Genomic DNA, 19,424 nt, shown 5'->3' with positions numbered 1-19,424 from the left:
TGTTCAGGGAAGTTTTTAACATGTGATATTTTATTGTATTTTTGGTTTTTATGGAAGCCGCCCAGAGTGGCTGGGGAGGCCCAGCCAGATGGGCGGGGTATAAATAATAAATTATTATTATTATTATTATTATTATTTGTAATAAATAAATGCAGCATTTGTCAGATTTCTGTTAAGGGTTTCTCACCTCTGATGTTGTGCAGCTGATGGAAAATGTCTGGCGTCTATTGGGTTAGATGACAATCATACCATCGTACTCTGGGACTGGAAAAAAGGAGAAAAGATGGCAGCAACCAGGTAAGAACGTTGTCACACAGGCATGCTCTCTAACAGCTTGAGTTGCATGCATATATTTTTTTCAGGTCCAAAATTTAGGATGCTGTTTTAAGAGATCAAAATACCACCTTCCTCCCATACCTTAAACCTGTATGTTTAGTCAAGAGAGAGAGAGCAAGATTGTGATTTTCATCAATGCCCCACCTTCTCACATGCCAGATTTCTATGCATTGATTAGAGCAGAGCTTTCCAAACTGTGTGTCGCGACATATTAGTGTGTCGGCTGCAGTGTGTAAGTGTGTCACACGAATGCTACCCATGCTCCTCGTGGGGCCTGAAAGAGGTTAGTTTAACATCTGGTTTGCTAGTAAAACTGAATTACTGTGTTGCATAATGATGCATGCCTAAAAAATGTGAGACCAATATGAAAAGTTCTGTGATTGCTGCACTTCATGGCCCTGTTCACACCAAGAAAATATGTAGACTTAATTCATGGAGGGGTATTTAATCTTGAATGACATATTGATCATTTTACCCATCGACACCTGCATGTTCACCAGTATTCCACCTATGTTGTTCATTCCAGATGTTGTTGCTTTGTCCTAACTAGCATAGGAGGTACAGTGGTACCTCGCAAGACGAATGCCTCGCAAGACGGAAAACTCGCAAGACGAAAGGGTTTTTTGTTTTTTGAGCTGCTTCGCAAGACGATTTTCCCTATGGGCTTGCTTCGCAAGATGGAAACGTCTTGCAAGTTTGTTTCCTTTTTCTTAACACCGTTAATACAGTTGCGACTTGACTTCAAGGAGCAACTCATAGAACGCGGTGTGGTAGCCTTTTTTGAGGTTTTTAAAGACTTTGGTGATTTTTGAAGCTTTTCCAAAACTTTCCTGACACCGTGCTTCGCAAGACGAAAAAAATCGCAAGGCGACAAAACTCGCGGAACGAATTAATTTCGTCTTGCAAGGCACCACTGTACATCTTGTTGTTTTGTTTTGCTGTATTCCCTAACATTAATTATGGTAATAACATTTTCAGCCTTATATTATTATTATTATTATTATTATTATTATTATTATTATTATTACTACTACTACTACTACTGTATTAATATACCACCCTATACCTGGGGATCTCAGGGCAGTTCACAGAATAAAATCAAGATATAAAACCGCAAAATACATAATAAAAATAAAAACAACAACCCAGTTACCCCCTTATAGCTTACATTCTTGGTCCCCCCCCCCATTCTTGCGTATGTTTATGATGAATTGGGGGGGGGGTATCGTTATGTGAATGGAGGAAACAATTCCACCTGTTCTGCCAAAGCAAAATGTTACTTTGTGCTCTTCTATGCCTTTATTCTGCAGTGTTTGCAACAAATGACCTATAGCTGCCCTCTTGCTGTGGACAGCAATGTGGTTGGAGGGGAGATAGTTTCTCCGCCTGAACCTCCCTTGCAGTTTTGGTGGTATAATATAAATAGATTTTCCAAGTCTGATAATGTCAGACAACCTCTTCTGGGCCCACTCCCATCTTCCCCATCTCAAATTGGAATACATATTTTTTAAATTTTCCATTTGTTGCCTGGGAGTTTATCTGTTAACCTCACAGGGGCTAAGAAGCTTTTGTGATTGCCTGAACGCTCGAAGTTTTCGGGAACAGTTTGGTCACTTATCTAATTGGTTCTCTAATGGATGTTCTCATTTCCACTATTAATTAGAAGCTTCCCTTTTTATAAAATAAGGACTGCGCCCAGGCAAATCATGGATCTCAATGATTTCTTTCAATGCAGTACACTTGCTTTGTCTATTATTAAACAGTAGTAGGGTGTGTGTTTTTATCTCAGTATAAAGTATTTGGCTGAAATCTTGCATACAGTTGAACTGTGTTACATGCTGGTTCAAAACACCCCAAAACATCTGAGCTTGAGTCCTTTGCCCTCCAACCAACAGCGAGGGCTGGGTGGGTTTTTGAAACGCACCGCAGCCCCCCCCCCCCTGTTTCATTCAAATGGCAGAGCGTTGACATCCCATTCGGTTAATCTGCTGCATCAATGTGTCTTCTGCAAAGTTAGAATCCCCTTTGAATTTAAGTTTAGTTTTTGAGCCTATACTTTAAATACACCTCCAGGGACCATGCAGAACCCAGAGGTGGTGAATGCTCTTAACTTTTTTACAATGAAAGCTACATTTCTCATGCATGAGCTGCCGTATTCCTTTGCAAAGATGGGAAGGCAGAGCCTTTCAGCTCTTCTTCTCCCCGTACAACTACCAGCCTAATAACTTCTTGCAAATATTCCAGCAGGATTGTGATGATTTAAAACTTTGTGGGGCAAATCCCAGGACCCACTGAAATAACTAACATGAATTAATCAAAATCTATATTTCATGCCTTATTTCTGTTGGCTTTAACTGTTCTTTGAAATATTGTGTTAATTTTTGCCCTTCTAATTATCCATCTAATGTGCTGCAATTACTTATCACGGATCTTCCAGTCCTCCTTCTGAGACTGCTTAAATATTAATAGCAACTTGCTTATCGCCTAGCGGTTTAAATGGTGCTCTTTATAGCTCTCTTAATTAGTTTGACCTATGTCGCCTTTCCCTCTGTTATCTTGAATACATTGAAGCACAGCTGTGTGGGGGTTTTTTTACCCCCTTATGAATTACTTTGCCAACACTTTCCTGAAAACTGCTCTCCATATGAAATAGAGTCTGCTCAAAATGGAGAAGATTTGCTGAATAAGAATTACCGTATTTTTCGCCCTATAGGACGCACTTTTTCCCCTCCAAAAATGAAGGGGAAATGTGTGTGAGTCCTATGGGGCGAATGCAGGCTTTCGCCGAAGCCTGGAGAGCGAGAGGGGTCGGTGTGCACCGACCCCTCTCACTCTCCAGGCTTCGCGGACCTCTCCGCAAGCAGCGGGAGTGCTCCTGCTGCTTGCGGAGAGTTGCCTGCATGCCGAAGCCTGCGCGCACTGAGATCAGCGCGTCCAGGCTTCGCGGACCTGTCCGCAAGCAGCGGGAGCCAGCGCTGGGCTCCCACGGCTTGCAGAGAGCTGCCTGTTTGGGGGCTGGGGTCAGGGAAAGCTCGGGCCTCCCCCGCCCCAGCCCCGTGCCTGGAGGGGGGGAAAATAATTTTTTTCCCTTTCTTTCCCCCCCAAAAAACTAGGTGCGCCTTATGGGACGGTGCGTCCTATAGGTCGAAAAATACGGTATGTAGCATTGTTTCATTTGGTCAGATCCAGTTACTTTCCTGTTAGATTGATATACAGGTGACGTCCGTAATAGTCTGGAGCAGCCTTTCTCAACCTGTGGGTCCCCAGCTGTTGTTGAACTACAACTCCCATCACTCCTAGCTAGCAAGGCCAGAGCGCAGGGATGATGGGAGCTGTAGTCCAACAACATCTGGGGACCCACAAGTTGAGAACCACTGGGGAGGCTGAGTGGGATTATGATATTTTGTAGCTGTCACTTCTCAGCCTTTTGGCTAAGATCAAGTGTAGCATCTTGTAGGCACTGATGGACTTAAGCATAACTGCTACCTCTCATGTTGTTTTTGCTGAGTTGTGACCTCTCCGGGGCACAAGTCTGGGCAATGGTTATGGAGGTCCTGAGCTGGCCAGACGACAAGACCCTCCCCCCGGTCTTTCTGATGTGGTCCAAAGGAAAGGAAAGCAATACATCTGACACCATATTGGCTGCCAGAGTTGCCAGAAGGAGGTGTACAAGGAGCCATCCAGGGAGGAATATGTGTAGGGCTTAGTCCTTAGCATTTTCTTCTCCTGAAGATAGCCCTCAAGTTTAGGATCAGAGTTTTCCTTCTCCAATATGGGCTGCCTTCCTCAAGAAATTGTTGTGAATCATGTTGAAACGACTTCCTGTAGTGTCTGCCTACTAAACTAAGGATCCATACAGTACAACTCCAATAAATGTCCCCATTCCTGTTGTTTCTGTTCCTGTTCATTCATACTATTAATTCTATGATTTGGGGGGGTATGCTATTATCTCATGAAACAGTGAATACATAATTGACTGGAGCCACACTGAGCTTCATTGAGCTCTGCTGATCAGTTTAAAATACTGATACTTTTTTTTTACCAGTCACCTTCACAAACTATGGGAATGAAAAAAGAGCTTTAACTTTGACTGAAACCGTTATGGATAACTCCAGTTTGTTCCCTGTTCCCTTTTCTTCATTTAAATTAAAACACTTTGATAGTGCCTTTCATGTGTGTTTTTAAAAAAATATCCAGAATTCACAAAAGTATCAAAACAGATTCAATAAAATTGGCATTAAAACAAAAGTACAGGAACTAGGAAAGTTTTACAAAGGCTGGATATCAATGACCCGAAATCCTTGGCCAAACATGTATGTTTTTAGCAAGTGTTGAAAACACACTGCAACTGGCAGTTTTTCATGGACTAAAGGTAATTTAGCAGTTTAAGAGAATTATCAGAACTGGAGGAATTATAAGAGGAGTGAAACTTACCAATATGTATTTATATGAATCCTGTAGAGCAGGCTTCCTCAACCTCGGCCCTCCAGATGTTTTGAGACTACAATTCCCATCATCCCTGACCACTGGTCCTGCCAGCTAGGGATCATGGGAGTTGTAGGCCAAAAACATCTGGAGGGCTGAGGCTGAGGAAGCCTGCTGTAGAGTAACGCTTGCTTTGGCAGACATCTGCTTCCTTCCAGTGCTTGCAGCATGAACTGGATTCAGCAATATTTAATATGTCATGGATCATATTGATAATATTGAGATGGATCTGTGTTCACTCTGCAGGCTGCGCTAACTTCTCAGAACTCCATTCAGTCATAGCAGATAAAACCAAAATGGCTTGTCAGAGGGACTTAATTCAGACTTTTCCAGACTCTGACCTCGCTTCCAGATGACCTGTTTTTTGACTATTCATCCTGATTCATTGCAAAAAGTTTGCAGGGAGTTTGTGTGACATCTGCTGTTTTTTGAGCATTCATTCTGATCTATGCAATTTTGCATCAAGTGATTGGTATTCCATATGTTCCCCATCGCTTTCCCTGCTGTGAAAAAATGGGGGGGGGCAGGTTTGTTGCACAAGAGCACCAAAATAGTGCAAAATAGTGACAGTTTCAAGCACCTTAAGGCAGTGTTCCCAACCTTGGGCCTCCAGCTGTTTTTGAACTACAATTCCCATCATCCCTGACCACTGGTCTTGCTAGCTAGGGATGATGGGAGTTGTAGTCCAAAAACAGCTGGAGGCCCAAGGTTGGGAAACACTGCCTTAAGGATACAAGAACCCTTTTCATATACTGTATGAGTTTTAAACCTTTCTGTTTGGATCGGCAATAATAGGGATGTAAACCTACAGCAACCAGAATGTATACTAAATTTCTCTTCAACGTCTGTCTTGCAGTAGCAACACATAAAACACACGTTCAGTTGTGTCCTTTTGTTGTAAAACAGGTCTGCTGCTGCCACAACTCGTTAAATTCTTAAGGCTTGCTTATAGATCCATAAATCCCCATTAAACACATCTTTCTAATTTCTAAAAATGTATCCCAAAGCAGTGCCTTTTTTTGGCATGCACCAAAATCTTTTTTTTAAAAAAAGATGGCTAGACAACTCATGTATTCATTACTCTTTAATTCATTGCAGAGGCCATAAAGACAAGATATTTGTAGTGAAATGCAACCCTCACCATGCTGATAAACTGGTAACCGTTGGAATGAAACACCTCAAATTCTGGCAGCAAGCAGGTATGGTGTTGCATTAAGAATGTTTAATGGTTATTGTATTTGTATTTGTTTAAGAACAATTAAAAATTAGTTTAAAAAGAAAGGAATGTAAGTTATTTCTTCCCCTTGGGCAATTCCACGCTGTTCACAAGTCTGAGCCTTTCTCTTGACCTACCTCTGCTGGAAGTCATTCCTTTAGTCACACCCAGGATGTGAGCTGGTGTGCCCCTACACAACAGATTCCCAGTTAAGTTCCTCTGATAGCCAAAGCAGTTTTTCAAACCACCATACTCAAGGGTTGTTGGCGCTCGTTGTGTGAATTGGTGTCAACAGTGTTCAGGGCTCTCAATTTTGTCAACTAAGGAATATCTGAAAGTACAGTGGTACCTCGGGTTACAGACGCTTCAGGTTGCAGATGCTTCAGCTTACAGACTCCACTAACCCAGAAATAGTACCAAAGGTTAAGAACTTTGCTTCAGGATGAGAACAGAATCACACAGCAGCAGTGGGAGGCCCCATTAGCTAAAGTGGTACCTCAGGTTAAGAACAGTTTCAGGTTAAGAACGGACCTCCAGAACGAATTAAGTTCTTAACCCGAGGTACCACTGTACCTTCATAGGGTGTAACAGGGCAGGAGCCATCATTAGAAGAAGAAGAAGAAGAGTTTGGATTTGATATCCTGCCTTTCACTCCCTTTAAGGAGTCTCAAAGCGGCTAACATTCTCCTTTCCCTTCCTCCCCCACAACAAACACTCTGTGAGGTGAGTGGGGCTGAGAGACTTCAAAGAAGTGTGACTGGTCCAAGGTCACCCAGCAGCTGCATGTGGAGGAGCAGGGAAGCGAACCCGGTTCACCAGATTACGAGTCTACCGCTCTTAACCACTACACCACACTGGCTGTTCATCTCTCTCTCTCTCTCTCTCTCTCTCTCTCTCTCACACACACACACACACACACACACACACACACACACACAATCAATTATAATAATGTGTGTTGCTCTGTCATCACAATTCAGGTGGTGGTTTCACCTCCAAGCGTGGCATCTTTGGAAATATCGGGAAGCAGGAAACCATGATGAGTGTTTCGTACGGGCGAATAGAGGACCTTGTTTTCTCTGGATCTGCCACAGGAGACATTTACATCTGGAAAGATATTTTGCTGCTTAAGACGGTGAAAGCTCACGATGGGCCTGTATTTGCCATGCACGCCTTAGATAAGGTATGTGTGCCTTGCGTCACCACCAGATATTCTTTGTTTGGCTTCGGAATTTCAAATCCATAGCCACGTACCTATTTCATTTCATATACCTATCTCGTTTCAAGCTCACCCCATGCACACACAAAACAGACACAATTTCACGTTGGCATCCTTGGGGTTTTTTTTTTTTTAATATAAATTTTTTATTGGTTTTCCAAACACAAAAAATAAGAACAAACAATGCACAATACACAAACATACAAACATATAAACATATATAACTTCATAATCTTATTTTCATACACCTTACTTCCCGGACTTCCCCATACCTCCCCTTTTCTGCATCCTTGTTTTACATTTCTTCAGCAACTCCTCCAATTAAATAATTATTCAATTCAATTTCTTTTAAATTCTTCCTTAACTTATTGATTACAGCTGCAGTTCTCTATTTCCCAATTCCTTGACATCTTAACACTCCTCAATTTTACAACAATTTTTAAGATATATTTTAAATTTCTTCCAGTCTTCTTCCACTGTCTCTTTCCCCTGGTCACGGATTCTGCCAGTCATCTCCGCCAATCCCATGTAGTCAATCACCTTCGTCTGCCATTCTTCCAGCGTGGGTAGTTCTTGTGTCTTCCAATACTTTGCTAAAAGAGTCCTTGCTGCTGTAGTAGCATACATAAAAAACGTCCTATCCTTCTTTAACACCAATTGGCCTACCATGCCCAAGAGAAAAGCCTCAGGTTTCTTAGGAAAGGTCCTTTTAAGGACTTTCTTAATTTCATTATAGATCATTTCCCAAAAGGCTTTAATCTTCGGGCAGGTCCACCAAAGGTGGTAGAAAGTGCCTTCAGCCTCCTTACATTTCCAACATTTATTATTGGGCAAATGATAAATTTTTGCAAGCTTGACTGGGGTCATGTACCACCTGTAAATCATTTTCATAATATTTTCTCTTAAGGCATTACATGCCGTGAACTTAACACCGGTAGTCCATAACTGTTCCCAGTCAGCAAACATAATATCATGACCGATGTCTTGTGCCCATTTGATCATGGCTGATTTCACCGTTTCATCCTGTGTATTCCACTTCAACAGCAAATTATACATTCTTGACAAGTTCTTAGTATTGGGTTCTAACAGTTCTGTTTCTAGTTTTGACCTCTCCGTCTGGAAGCCTATTTTCCTGTCCTGTTTAAATACCTCATTTATCTGAAGGTAATGAAGCCAATCTCGTAGTTTAGGCTTTAATTTCTCATAGCTCTGTAGCTTAATTTTTTCACCATCTTGCTCTAAAATTTCCCAATATTTTGGCCATTTAGACCCCATATTGAGTTTTTTCACTTCCCTAGCTTCCATTGGTGATAACCACCTGGGAGTTTTACTTTCCAATAAATCTTTATACCGCATCCAGACATTATATAATGCTTTCCTGACAATATGGTTTTTAAAGCCTTTATGCATTTTTACCTTATACCATATATATGCATGCCAACCAAATCTGTTGTCAAACCCTTCCAAATCCAAAATGTCCGTGTTCTCAAGAAGTAGCCAATCTTTCAACCAGCAAAAGGCTGCCGATTCATAGTACAGTCTTAAGTCCGGCAGGGCAAACCCCCCTCTATCCTTTGCATCAGTTAATATCTTGAATTTTATTCTGGGCTTTTTGCCCTGCCAGACAAATTTAGATATGTCTTTCTGCCACTTCTTGAAACAGTCCATCTTGTCCACAATCTGCAATGTCTGAAATAAAAACAGCATTCTAGGCAATACATTCATCTTGATAACAGCAATTCGGCCTAACAAGGAAAGTCTCAACCTTGACCATATATCTAAATCTTTCTTTACTTCTGTCCAGCATTTGTCGTAATTGTCTTTAAATAAGTTCACATTCTTAGATGTTAAATTTACCCCCAGGTACTTCACTTTCTTTTCTATCATCAAACCTGTTTCACTCTGAAACCTCTCTTTTTCAATATTTGTTAGATTTTTCTCCAAAACTTTAGTTTTCTGCTTATTCAGTTTAAATCCTGCTACTTGACCAAATATTTCAATTAATTCTAAAACTCTTTTAGTACTAGTTTCTGGCTGTTGCAAAGTCAATACTAAGTCATCTGCAAATGCCCTCAATTTGTAATGTTTGGCTCCGACCTGAACTCCGTTAACCAGCTGGTCCCCTCTAATCATATTTAGCAAAACCTCCAAGACCGAAATAAAGAGTAAAGGGGATATTGGGCATCCCTGTCGTGTTCCTTTTTCAATAGGTATTTCTTCCGTAACCACATTATTTACAATCAGCTTTGCTTTTTGTTCAGAGTATATTGCACCTATACCGTTTTCAAAACCTTGGCCTACCCCCATCCCTTGGAGATTCTTCTTCATAAAACGCCAGCAAATATTGTCAAAGGCTTTCTCCGCATCCACAAAGATTAAAACAGCTTTCGTACTGATGTTCACTTCTAACAATTCCATAATGTCTATTATGTTTCTCACATTGTCTGACATATGTCTCCCTGGGAGAAAGCCAGCCTGGTCCTTATGAATCTCTCCTACCAACACTCTCTTCAATCTTTTTGCTAAAATATCTGCAAAAATTTTGTAATCCACATTGAGTAATGATATAGGGCGGTAGTTTTTAACCTGGTTCTTCTCAGTCTCTGTTTTCGGTATAAGTGAAATGAAAGCTTCTTTCCACGATTCAGGTGCCTTTTTCCCCTCCAAAATTTCATTACAAACCTCCCTCAATGGTTGTACCAACCATTCCTTCAACGCTTTGTAATATCTAGCAGTCAAACCATCTGGTCCTGGAGATTTTCCCAATTGCAGGCATCCTTGGGGTTTGGATGCCCAGGAATCATTTGTTGCACCCTACAGCAGTGATATGGGACGCGGGTGGCGCTGTGGGTAAAACCTCAGCGCCTAGGACTTGCCAATCGCATGGTCGGCGGTTCGAATCCCCGCGGCGGGGTGCGCTCCCGTCGTTTGGTCCCAGCGCCTGCCAACCTAGTAGTTTGAAAGCACCCCTGGGTGCAAGTAGATAAATAGGGACCGCTTACCAGCGGGAAGGTAAACGGCGTTCCGTGTGCTGCGCTGGCTAGCCAGATGCAGCTTTGTCACGCTGGCCACGTGACCCGGAAGTGTCTGTGGACAGCGCTGGCTCCTGGCCTCTAGAGTGAGATGAGCGCACAACCCTAGAGTCTGTCAAGACTGGCCCGTATGGGCAGGGGTACCTTTACCTTTACTTACAGCAGTGATGCCAATAGGAATTACTTGGCTGAATCAGATCAAAGATCTATCAAGCCTTCTTTACAGTAGGACAGTTGGAAGATAGGTAGGATGTTTCTTCCTCAGCACCTAGAACTCAGTTACACCACTTCTGAGCATGGACACTGACTGAGATCCTAACTTCACTTACCTGGGAGTCTCTTGCTTTACCTAGTTGATTTTCACTGGTCTTCAGTGGTGGTCAAAACATAACAATTCTGAAAGTTCTACCTCAGAAGCCTTGGACTTCAGTTTCCAATACAAATCCAACTTCCAAGGCCACTCGGTTGCCTTTTCCCAGTGTTACTGGGATTCACATGTGCCACAGTTTCTCTCACATGTCATTTAGAGAGCTACTAATACAATTTTATGAGGTTTGCAATCTTTGAACTGGCAAGCCGATTGCTATTATTTTGGATTATCTGGCTTGAAGAATTCTGTGAAAGTTTTAATGTGCCATGGTCAAAGGGATGGAAAACTGGGAGGGGGGTACCCTGTTAACAGCAACTCTGCTTATCAAATTCTAGCTTTTAAAAAAGAAGAACATAAGTGCCTGTCTTATACCAGGCCACATAATTAAAATATACTCGGAGTTGAGTGTTGATTTGCTCTTTATTTCAGCTCATGGTAAACAGTGAGTGATTTCCACCGAAACCTCTGGCTATATATACATTATTTACACAATGGATCCTTCGTGATTGGCTGATTCAACTTTCCTCCTGGAGCCTGATTGGACTGCTGCTGCAGGCCAATCCGGTTGCTGATTCACTTCCTCCTGGAGCCGGATTGGGCGGCTCCTGCAGACCAATCAGGTTGCTGCCTTCTAGCATCCTACCTGCCTGTTGTTCTAGGATCCAAGCTTAGTACATAACAATAATGTAACCGACTATTGTCTACACTGTGGGCCTCTGGGGTCTCAGACTGAGATTTCTCTTGCCTCCTGGTCCTTTTAACTGGAGAAGCCAGGGGTTGAACCTAAGTCCGTTTGCATGCTATGTATGCGCTGTATCACAAAGTGCCTTTGGAAATCAGATGGGTCTATTGGAGCTGGTTGGCTCTAGTTACACCTGGGGGAGGCATTGTCATTGATAGGTGTTTCCATCTATTAAAGGCAGTTGGGATGATCCTGCCTTAATTCCCTCTGGTCTTGACCTTTTGCGTCCCCTGCTAACCTCCATGACTCAGGCAACTTTGCTCTGCTGACCGGCTACCGGGTTGATGGCAGGATTTTAGGTGGCCTTCATAAATTTGCCCCCCCAAAGGGACCTCTCAGTAGCTCTTGGTAGGTCTCAAAGTTAAGGACAGGACATAAGAAAGATGCTGTTGTGTACAAGAGGGGTGTCAGCAGGTGAACATCTCTATCACTGTGGCAGAAGAAGCTGCAGCTTGTTCCATGTGGTTCTCATTACTCTACTAATATATCCCGAAGCAAATTTGGATAGGCTGCCACCAATTCATGACTGCTTATTGTTTCGTTGCCACGACCATGAGCTTTTTTCTTAGAGGCACTCGTTTCAACCGTGGTCCACTTCACATTCTTTGGATTAGTCTTTATTCCCACAAATCTAACTGAAGACTGCGCTCATTCTCTGGGTCTCAGACACCCTCACCACGGTCGGTGCTTGCGAGGTTGTGTGCCACAGAAGTGGGAATGCACATTTGAATAGGATCCAAAAGGCAGCAGTCTGATTGGTCCTAGAACAATAGGATCCAAAATGCGACAGTCTGATTGGTCCTAGAACAATAGGATTCAGAATGCAGCAGTCTGATTGGTCCTAGAACAATGCAGCAGTATGATTGGTCCGCAGGAGCCACCCAATCCAGCTCCAGGTGGAAGTGAATCCGCAACCTGATTGGCCTACAGAAGAATCCCAGAATTAGCCAATCACGTGTGGCCCATTGTGTAAATAATGTATATAAAGCAGATACTTTGGGGGAACTTCCATTCCTCCTCACCACTATGAGCTGAATAAAGAGCATGAAATCCACACTCGACCCTGAGTATATTTCAAGTACAATAATGTGCTTAGTACGTAAAGCAGCCTTCATTCTGTAGCCCAGTTGCATGTGTGCACACCTTCTTCGTCTCTAATGTTAATGCATTAAATATAAAGCCCTATGCAGCCTAGGACCCACGTACCTACGGGACCGCCTCTCCTGGTATGCCACGCAGAGGACCTTAAGGTCCATAAATGACAACATTTTGGAGGTCCCAGGTCGCAAGGTGGTTAGATTGGTCTCAACTAGGGCCAGGGCCTTTTCAGTACTGGCCCCAACCTGGTGGAATGCTCTGTCACAAGAGACCAGGGCCCTGTGGGACTTGACATCTTTCCGCAGGGCCTGCAAGACAGAGCTGTTCTGCCTGGCCTTTGGTTTGGACTCAGTCTGACCCTTATGTTTCCCTCCCCTTATGGTTTTGATCTATGGGCTACTTTTAAAATGAGGCTACATTTTAAATTGCATTTTAACCCGTATTTATTTGTTTTTTCCTTTTCTCTCCCCCCCTTATGTTTTTATTGTAATTTTACTGGTGTTAGCCGCCCTGAGCCCGGCTCTGGGTGGGGAGGGCGTGGTATAAATAAAAAAATTGTATTATTGTTATTGTTATTATGTTTACTTTTGTGCAGGGCTTTGTGACAGGTGGGAAGGATGGCGTGGTGGCACTTTGGGATGACACGTTTGAGAGGTGCTTGAAGACATACGCCATTAAAAGAGCAGCATTGTCGCCTGGCTCCAAAGGTATAACCTCATACGTGAGTTTGGTGAGAGACGCCTTCCTGCAGAACCCCTCCCCAAAATCTAGGCAAATTGGAAAAAACCTAGGCAGTCTGCTTAAGCATCTTCCAGAGCCACCATCAGCTCTGTATTGTTCTGCAAGTAGGGATCAGGGAGCAATACAGTTTAATTCCCATTTAAAGATTAATCAGCCTAATTTGCACATCCCAAAACAATGTGTAAACCGAAGCACAGTCATTCTTCAAAAAATCCACACTCTTCTGAATGTTCCTTCTAATCTAATCTAATCTCCAGGGTTGCTGTTGGAAGATAACCCGTCCATTCGTGCCATCACCTTAGGACATGGGCATATACTGGTGGGAACAAAAAACGGGGAGATTCTTGAAATTGATAAAAGCGGCCCCATGACTCTGCTTGTGCAGGTACTATGACTTCCAGCATTTCTACACTTGCTTACTTTCACATGATCTTTACTTTGGATTGCTAATTAATCTTCATCTACCTCACTCTCTTTTCCTTTACAGTCAGATTGTTTTGGCTCTTGGTGTGCAGATCAGTTTGTTTTCAGAGTTTATAAGTGGCAAAGTAAAATGTTTCTCAAAGTTCCTTTGTTTTGGTGTTGCATGTGTTGACGGCTGCTCAGGTTTTAATCGCAAAAAAATACCAGAAATATATGGTACCAGCAATAGACTTTAGGAAGAGGGAAAAATGGGAGAAGAATGATTATGAATAAAATAGCAAACTTCGTGCACTTTTGAATGGGTGGGGTTTAGTGATTTTGAGAAAAAGGGTGGTTGCTTGTTCTGTATTTGGAATCAATATGAAACAAATGAGACAGTAAATATGAACACATCTAGTATGGTTTGAATCAACTAGATTAATATTGTTTATTATAGAACTGGAAAATCAAATACAAGAAGCAAGGCAAAACAAAAACAAAAGCAACCCATTCTCAAATAGGAATGTGGGGAGAAATTCAATTCACCACACTTAAAACCGAACTTACTTAATTTTCACGTTCCAAAACTCCTGGAATGCATTCTGTTTGAAAACCAAGGTACCCCTGTATAGAGAACACTCTAGGATGTGTGACAGAGCACTTTCTGACCATGTGGCTAGGTTCAGGCAGAAATGTCCTAAATGGTTTATGAAATCACAGGTGAGAAAGGAGGAGAATAAATGGGAATTACAGGGACGCTCGTTGCCAGAGGATGAGTAAGCAACACAGTAAAAAAACAACAGCCCACAATGCTCTTTCGAAAGTAATCCTAGCTTGGAATTGAAGCATAAATGTACATGATTTTCTTTTGTAAACCACTCTTTTTCTGTATAAACAGGGGCATATGGAAGGGGAGGTCTGGGGTCTGGCAGCGCATCCCCTCTTACCTATCTGCGCAACAGTGAGTGATGATAAAACTCTGAGGATCTGGGAACTTTCCTCTCAACACCGTATGCTGGCTGTGAGAAAGCTTAAGAAAGGTAACCTTCCTTTAGGTTAACCTTAACCTTCCTATATATGCTATCAATACAGCACCTTTTTACTTTCCTCCTTTGCGTCAGGCCCTACACCACACCCAGCCTTACACCTCACACCTGGAGCTGCTACTTTTAGGAGCTGCTCAGTTTTACAACTGTTCAAATGCATAGTTATGCTCCTTCTGGGTAGTTTGTCCATCTTTGGTCCTCACCCTGCACTCAGCTCTCACCTGTGACCCCTAGAAGCTGTCAGCGTGTGACAGCGGCCACACCCCAGGAATGGCTTCGACCGACCAGCTAAACCAGGTGAGGGTTTAGCTGATGGTTCTCAAACCTTCCGTGAGTTAGGGACTTCCCTTGTAAGCAAAGACAGACTCTGGCGGCTTGAGCAGACAAGACCAAGAGTGGGTCCTCTCAGGAGTTCAACCTACACTCGAGTAGGACCCTGGTAGAGACACATGCCCAACTGGCATGTTCTCTCCCTCCTGGTCAATCGTTCGGGAGCTTCAAAAGCTTTTTTCATCCCGAACATCACAGCGACCGAGTTTGCGCATTTCGTGTGACAGAACTCAGCATTTTGGCTAATCTACTTTATATACATATAAACACACATGGAGCGCTGCAACATGGCTCCCTCTCTCTCTCTAGCATCAGACAGCGAAAAGAGAAAGCACAAAGGACAATAGTCCCACTTCACGGAACACAGTAACAGAAACATCCTGTCTCCGTCACTTCCCACTCTGTGGAGTCAAAACATATACTGTCATGTGATAGACAAAAATCCCATGACTGCAATAATAGATCAGGAATTCTAACAGGTCCAGTGGTCAAGAGAGCAGATGCACATGCTCTAGAGGGAAGTGGGAGGCAGATGGAGCTCATTAACCTGGGAAGGTATCTCATCTAAGAGAAGGCAAACTCTGATCCTAGACTTCCACTGTCTTGTGGCTTGTATTTGAGAGAAAACCTTAAAACATATTCAGAGTGGAGTCCCTAAAATGGTTGGATGGTGCCTCATACATTTCCAAGCACAATTCAAAGGGTTGGTGCTGACCTTTAAAGCCCTAAACGGCCTCGGTCCTGTATACCTGAAGGAACATCTCCACCCCCATCATTAAACCCGGACACTGAGATCCAGCGCCGAGGGCCTTCTGGCGGTTCCCTCCCTGTGAGAAGTGAGGTTACAGGGAACCAGGCAGAGGGCCTTCTCGGTAGTGGCGCCCACCCTGTGGAACGCCCTCCCATCAGATGTCAAGGCAATAAGCAATTATCTTACTTTTAAAAGACAGCTGAAGGCAGCCCTGTTTAGGGAAGTTTTTAATATTTAATACTGTATTGTTTTTTGGGGACGCAGGTGGCGCTGTGGGTAAAAGCCTCAGCGCCTAGGGCTTGCCGATCAAAAGGTCGGCGGTTCGAATCCCCGCAGCGGGGTGCGCTCCCGTTGTTCGGTCCCAGCGCCTGCCAACCTAGCAGTTCGAAAGCACCCCCGGGTGCAAGTAGATAAATAGGGACCGCTTACTAGCGGGAAGGTAAACAGCGTTTCCGTGTGCGGCTCTGGCTTGCCAGAGCAGCGATGTCACGCTGGCCACGTGACCCGGAAGTGTCTCCGGACAGCGCTGGCCCCCGGCCTCTTGAGTGAGATGGGCGCACAACCCTAGAGTCTGTCAAGACTGGCCCGTACGGGCAGGGGTACCTTTACCTTTACCTTACTGTATTGTTTTTAACACTCAATTGGGAGCCACCCAGAGTGGCTGGGGAAACCCAGCCAGATGGGCAGGGTATAAATCAGGGGTCTGCAACCTGCGGCTCCGGAGCCGCATGTGGCTCTTTTACACCTTTGCCGCGGCTCCGGGGCGGATACTAGCGAGGGGAGGAGGCGCATTGTGCGCCCCGACACTCCCCACTGTGGCGGGCACTGTACTGGCTGTGACATCGCATGGGGGCGGTGCGTGCATTAGTCACGCACCATCCCGATGTCACCTTCCCGCCCGCCCGCTACATTGTAAGGGGCATGTACGCTGGTCACTGCATTGAAAGGGGGCATGTACGCTGGTCACTGTTTTGAAGGGGAGTGAAGAACAAACACACAAAAAAGGTAACTTGTTAATTTAACGTTTATTTCTATGAGGAGGAGTAATTCTGAGGGGTCAAACAAAGAAATAAAAAAAAAGTGACAAAAAAGTTATTTTTATAATGACGAGTTTTGCGGCTCCCAGTTGTTGTTTTTCTTCGGAAACGGGTCCAAGTGGCTCTTTTTGTCTTAAAGGTTGCAGACCCCTGGTATAAATAATAGATGATGATGATGATGATGATGATTCCAGCAACTCCTGCAGCCAAGCTGGTTCAAAGCATATGGCTCTGCTTTCCTTTGGACCACATCAGCAAGGCTGAGCAGGATATCTTGTTGTCTGGGCACCCCAGGACCTCCATACATACTGCCCAGGCTTGCACCCCGAGGTGGTCACTTCGGTGCTGCTAGCGCAACGGTTTGATTTCACCCCTGGCGGTGCACTCCATTGTCTCTCAAGTCACATGCATTCCAACAACAACATGCATAGTTATTAGGGATACAGGAAACTTTCCGATACTGTGTCAGACTTTTGGTCCATCTAGTGCAGTGTTGTCTAAACTGACTGGCAGCAGCTCTCCAGGTTTTCAGGCAGCCCTACCTAGAGTTGTCAGGGATTGACCTTTTGCATGGAAAGCAAATGCTATCCCACCAAGCTGCAGCCCTTCCCCTAAGACACTGGCTAATTCTAGGATGCTGATTATTCTGCATTGACTGCTGCCTTCCTCGGCATCGAAGCCCTAAATAATAATAATAATAATAATAATAATAATAATAATAATAATAATAATAATTTATTATTTATACCCCGCCCATCTGGCTGGGTTTCCCCAGCCACTCTGGGCGGCTTCCAACTGAATATTAAAAACAGTACAGCATCAAACATTAAAAACTTCCCTAAAGAGGGCTGCCTTCAGATGACTTTTAAAAGTAAAATAGTTGTTTATTGCTTTGACATCTGCTGGGAGGGCATTCCACAGGGCAGGCGCCACTACCGAGAAGGCCCTCTGCCTGGTTCCCTGTAACCTTACTTCTCACAATGAGGGAACCTCCAGAAGGCCCTCGGCGCTGGATCTCAGTGTCCGGGCTGAACGATGGGGGTGGAGACGCTCCTTCAGGTATACTGGGCCGAGGCCGTTTAGGGCTTTAAAGGTCAGCACCAACATTTTGAATTGTGCTCGGAAACGTACTGGGAGCCAATGCAGATCTCTCTGAAACGGTGTTATGTGGTCCCGGCGGCCACTCCCAGTCATCAGTCTAGCTGCCGCATTCTGGATTAATTGCAGAAACTCTCTCTAAATGTCTTTTTTCCAGGAGGACGGTGCTGTGCCTTCTCCCCCGATGGGAAAGCCTTGGCTGTCGGCTTGAACGACGGGAGTTTTCTGGTAGTGAATGCTGATACCGTAGAAGATATGCTTTCCTTCCATCACAGAAAGGAAATGATCTCTGACATCAAATTTTCCCGAGGTGCAGAAGAAATAACTTCTTAATGAAAGGCTTTTACTATGCAGTGTTACAAAATACCGAGTTTAGTCAATTATTTTTCTCTTTGGGTTTCTATGAAAATTTGGAAAAATTGAAAACTGCACCATCCTTGTTCAAGAGAGAGGTAGCAGCAGACTTTGGGGAACCCAAAGATTTGCAGAAATGCAAATAATCTTTAGGAAAAGAATCTTAATGAGAACTGACACAGAACACTGACTGATTGGAGGCAGTGAACAGAACGGAATGTATTAGAAAAGGGCATGACTGGCTGGGACCCTGAACGGAACACTCCATGCTGCAACATTTTATTGCAGGTCCTACTAGTTCCTCCAGCAGGTAGACCACAGGCCACATCCTATTTCTCAGACCTCTCCAGCAGTTAACTCTTCTTCTCTGTGCTTCATTGTCCCCGATGTTTTCTCTGCTGTTTGTAGTGACGGGTGACATCTCAGTTCCTCCCAACGGTCACGTTTCCTTGTAATAAAACATGCAGACGCATAATGTTGCAAGGAAACTGCTGTCAGCATGAAGTGAAACTTGCACGTGAAAGACTCCGGTGCTGTGGGTGGGAGGGGTATATGAATTATTATTATTTACAAAGCCCTAAACGGCCTCGGTCCTGTATACCCAAAGGAGCGTCTCCACCCCCATCATCCAGCCCGGACACTGAGGTCCAGCGCCGAGGGCCTTCTGGAGGTTCCCTTGCTGCAAGCAGTGAGGTTACAGGGAACCAGGCAGAGGGCCTTCTCAGTAGTGGCACCCGCCCTGTGGAACGCTCTCCCATCAGATGTCAAAGAGAACAACAACTACCAGACTTTTAGAAATAATCTGAAGGCAGCCCTGTTTAGGGAAGCTTTTAATGTCTGATGCTGTATTGTTTTTAATATTCAGCTGGAAGCCGCCCAGAGTGGCTGAGGAGACCCAGCCAGATGGGCGGGGTATAAATAATAAATTATTATTATTACAATTTATTACATTTGTATACCGCCCTTCATCCAAAGATCGCAGGGTGGTTTGCAGCATAAAAATACAAAATGAAAACAGAGTAGCACTGCATTACCTTTACCACGTTCTTTCCTTTTGCTTGCTACTTTACCATTACAGTGCTATCTTGGTTCTCGAACTTAATCCATTCCGGGAGTCCATTCAACTCCTGAAACCGTTTGACAACCAAGGCGCGGCTTCTGATTGGC

The 19,424-nt window shown here is 43.9% G+C and overlaps 1 protein-coding gene across 3 annotated transcripts in view; it reads left to right on the top strand.

The window, feature by feature from the left end:
- The window catches only part of EML6 (EMAP like 6), a 175,782-nt gene that overhangs the window by 101,114 nt on the left and 55,244 nt on the right, over positions 1–19,424 (top strand). For all 3 annotated transcript variants that reach the window (XM_077925440.1, XM_028725094.2, XM_077925441.1), the window contains 7 exons: positions 204–297; positions 5,920–6,020; positions 7,018–7,220; positions 13,094–13,205; positions 13,497–13,624; positions 14,540–14,681; positions 18,061–18,213. In XM_077925440.1, the coding sequence (XP_077781566.1) occupies positions 204–297; positions 5,920–6,020; positions 7,018–7,220; positions 13,094–13,205; positions 13,497–13,624; positions 14,540–14,681; positions 18,061–18,213 (933 nt within the window). The remainder of the gene's footprint in view (positions 1–203; positions 298–5,919; positions 6,021–7,017; positions 7,221–13,093; positions 13,206–13,496; positions 13,625–14,539; positions 14,682–18,060; positions 18,214–19,424) is intronic.

Source organism: Podarcis muralis, chromosome 3 (assembly GCF_964188315.1).
Source record: "Podarcis muralis chromosome 3, rPodMur119.hap1.1, whole genome shotgun sequence".
In the NCBI taxonomy this organism is placed as follows: Eukaryota; Metazoa; Chordata; class Lepidosauria; order Squamata; family Lacertidae; genus Podarcis; species Podarcis muralis.
The sequence above is the reverse complement of the archived record's forward strand: the minus strand, read 5'-3'. Positions and strand labels throughout refer to the sequence as shown.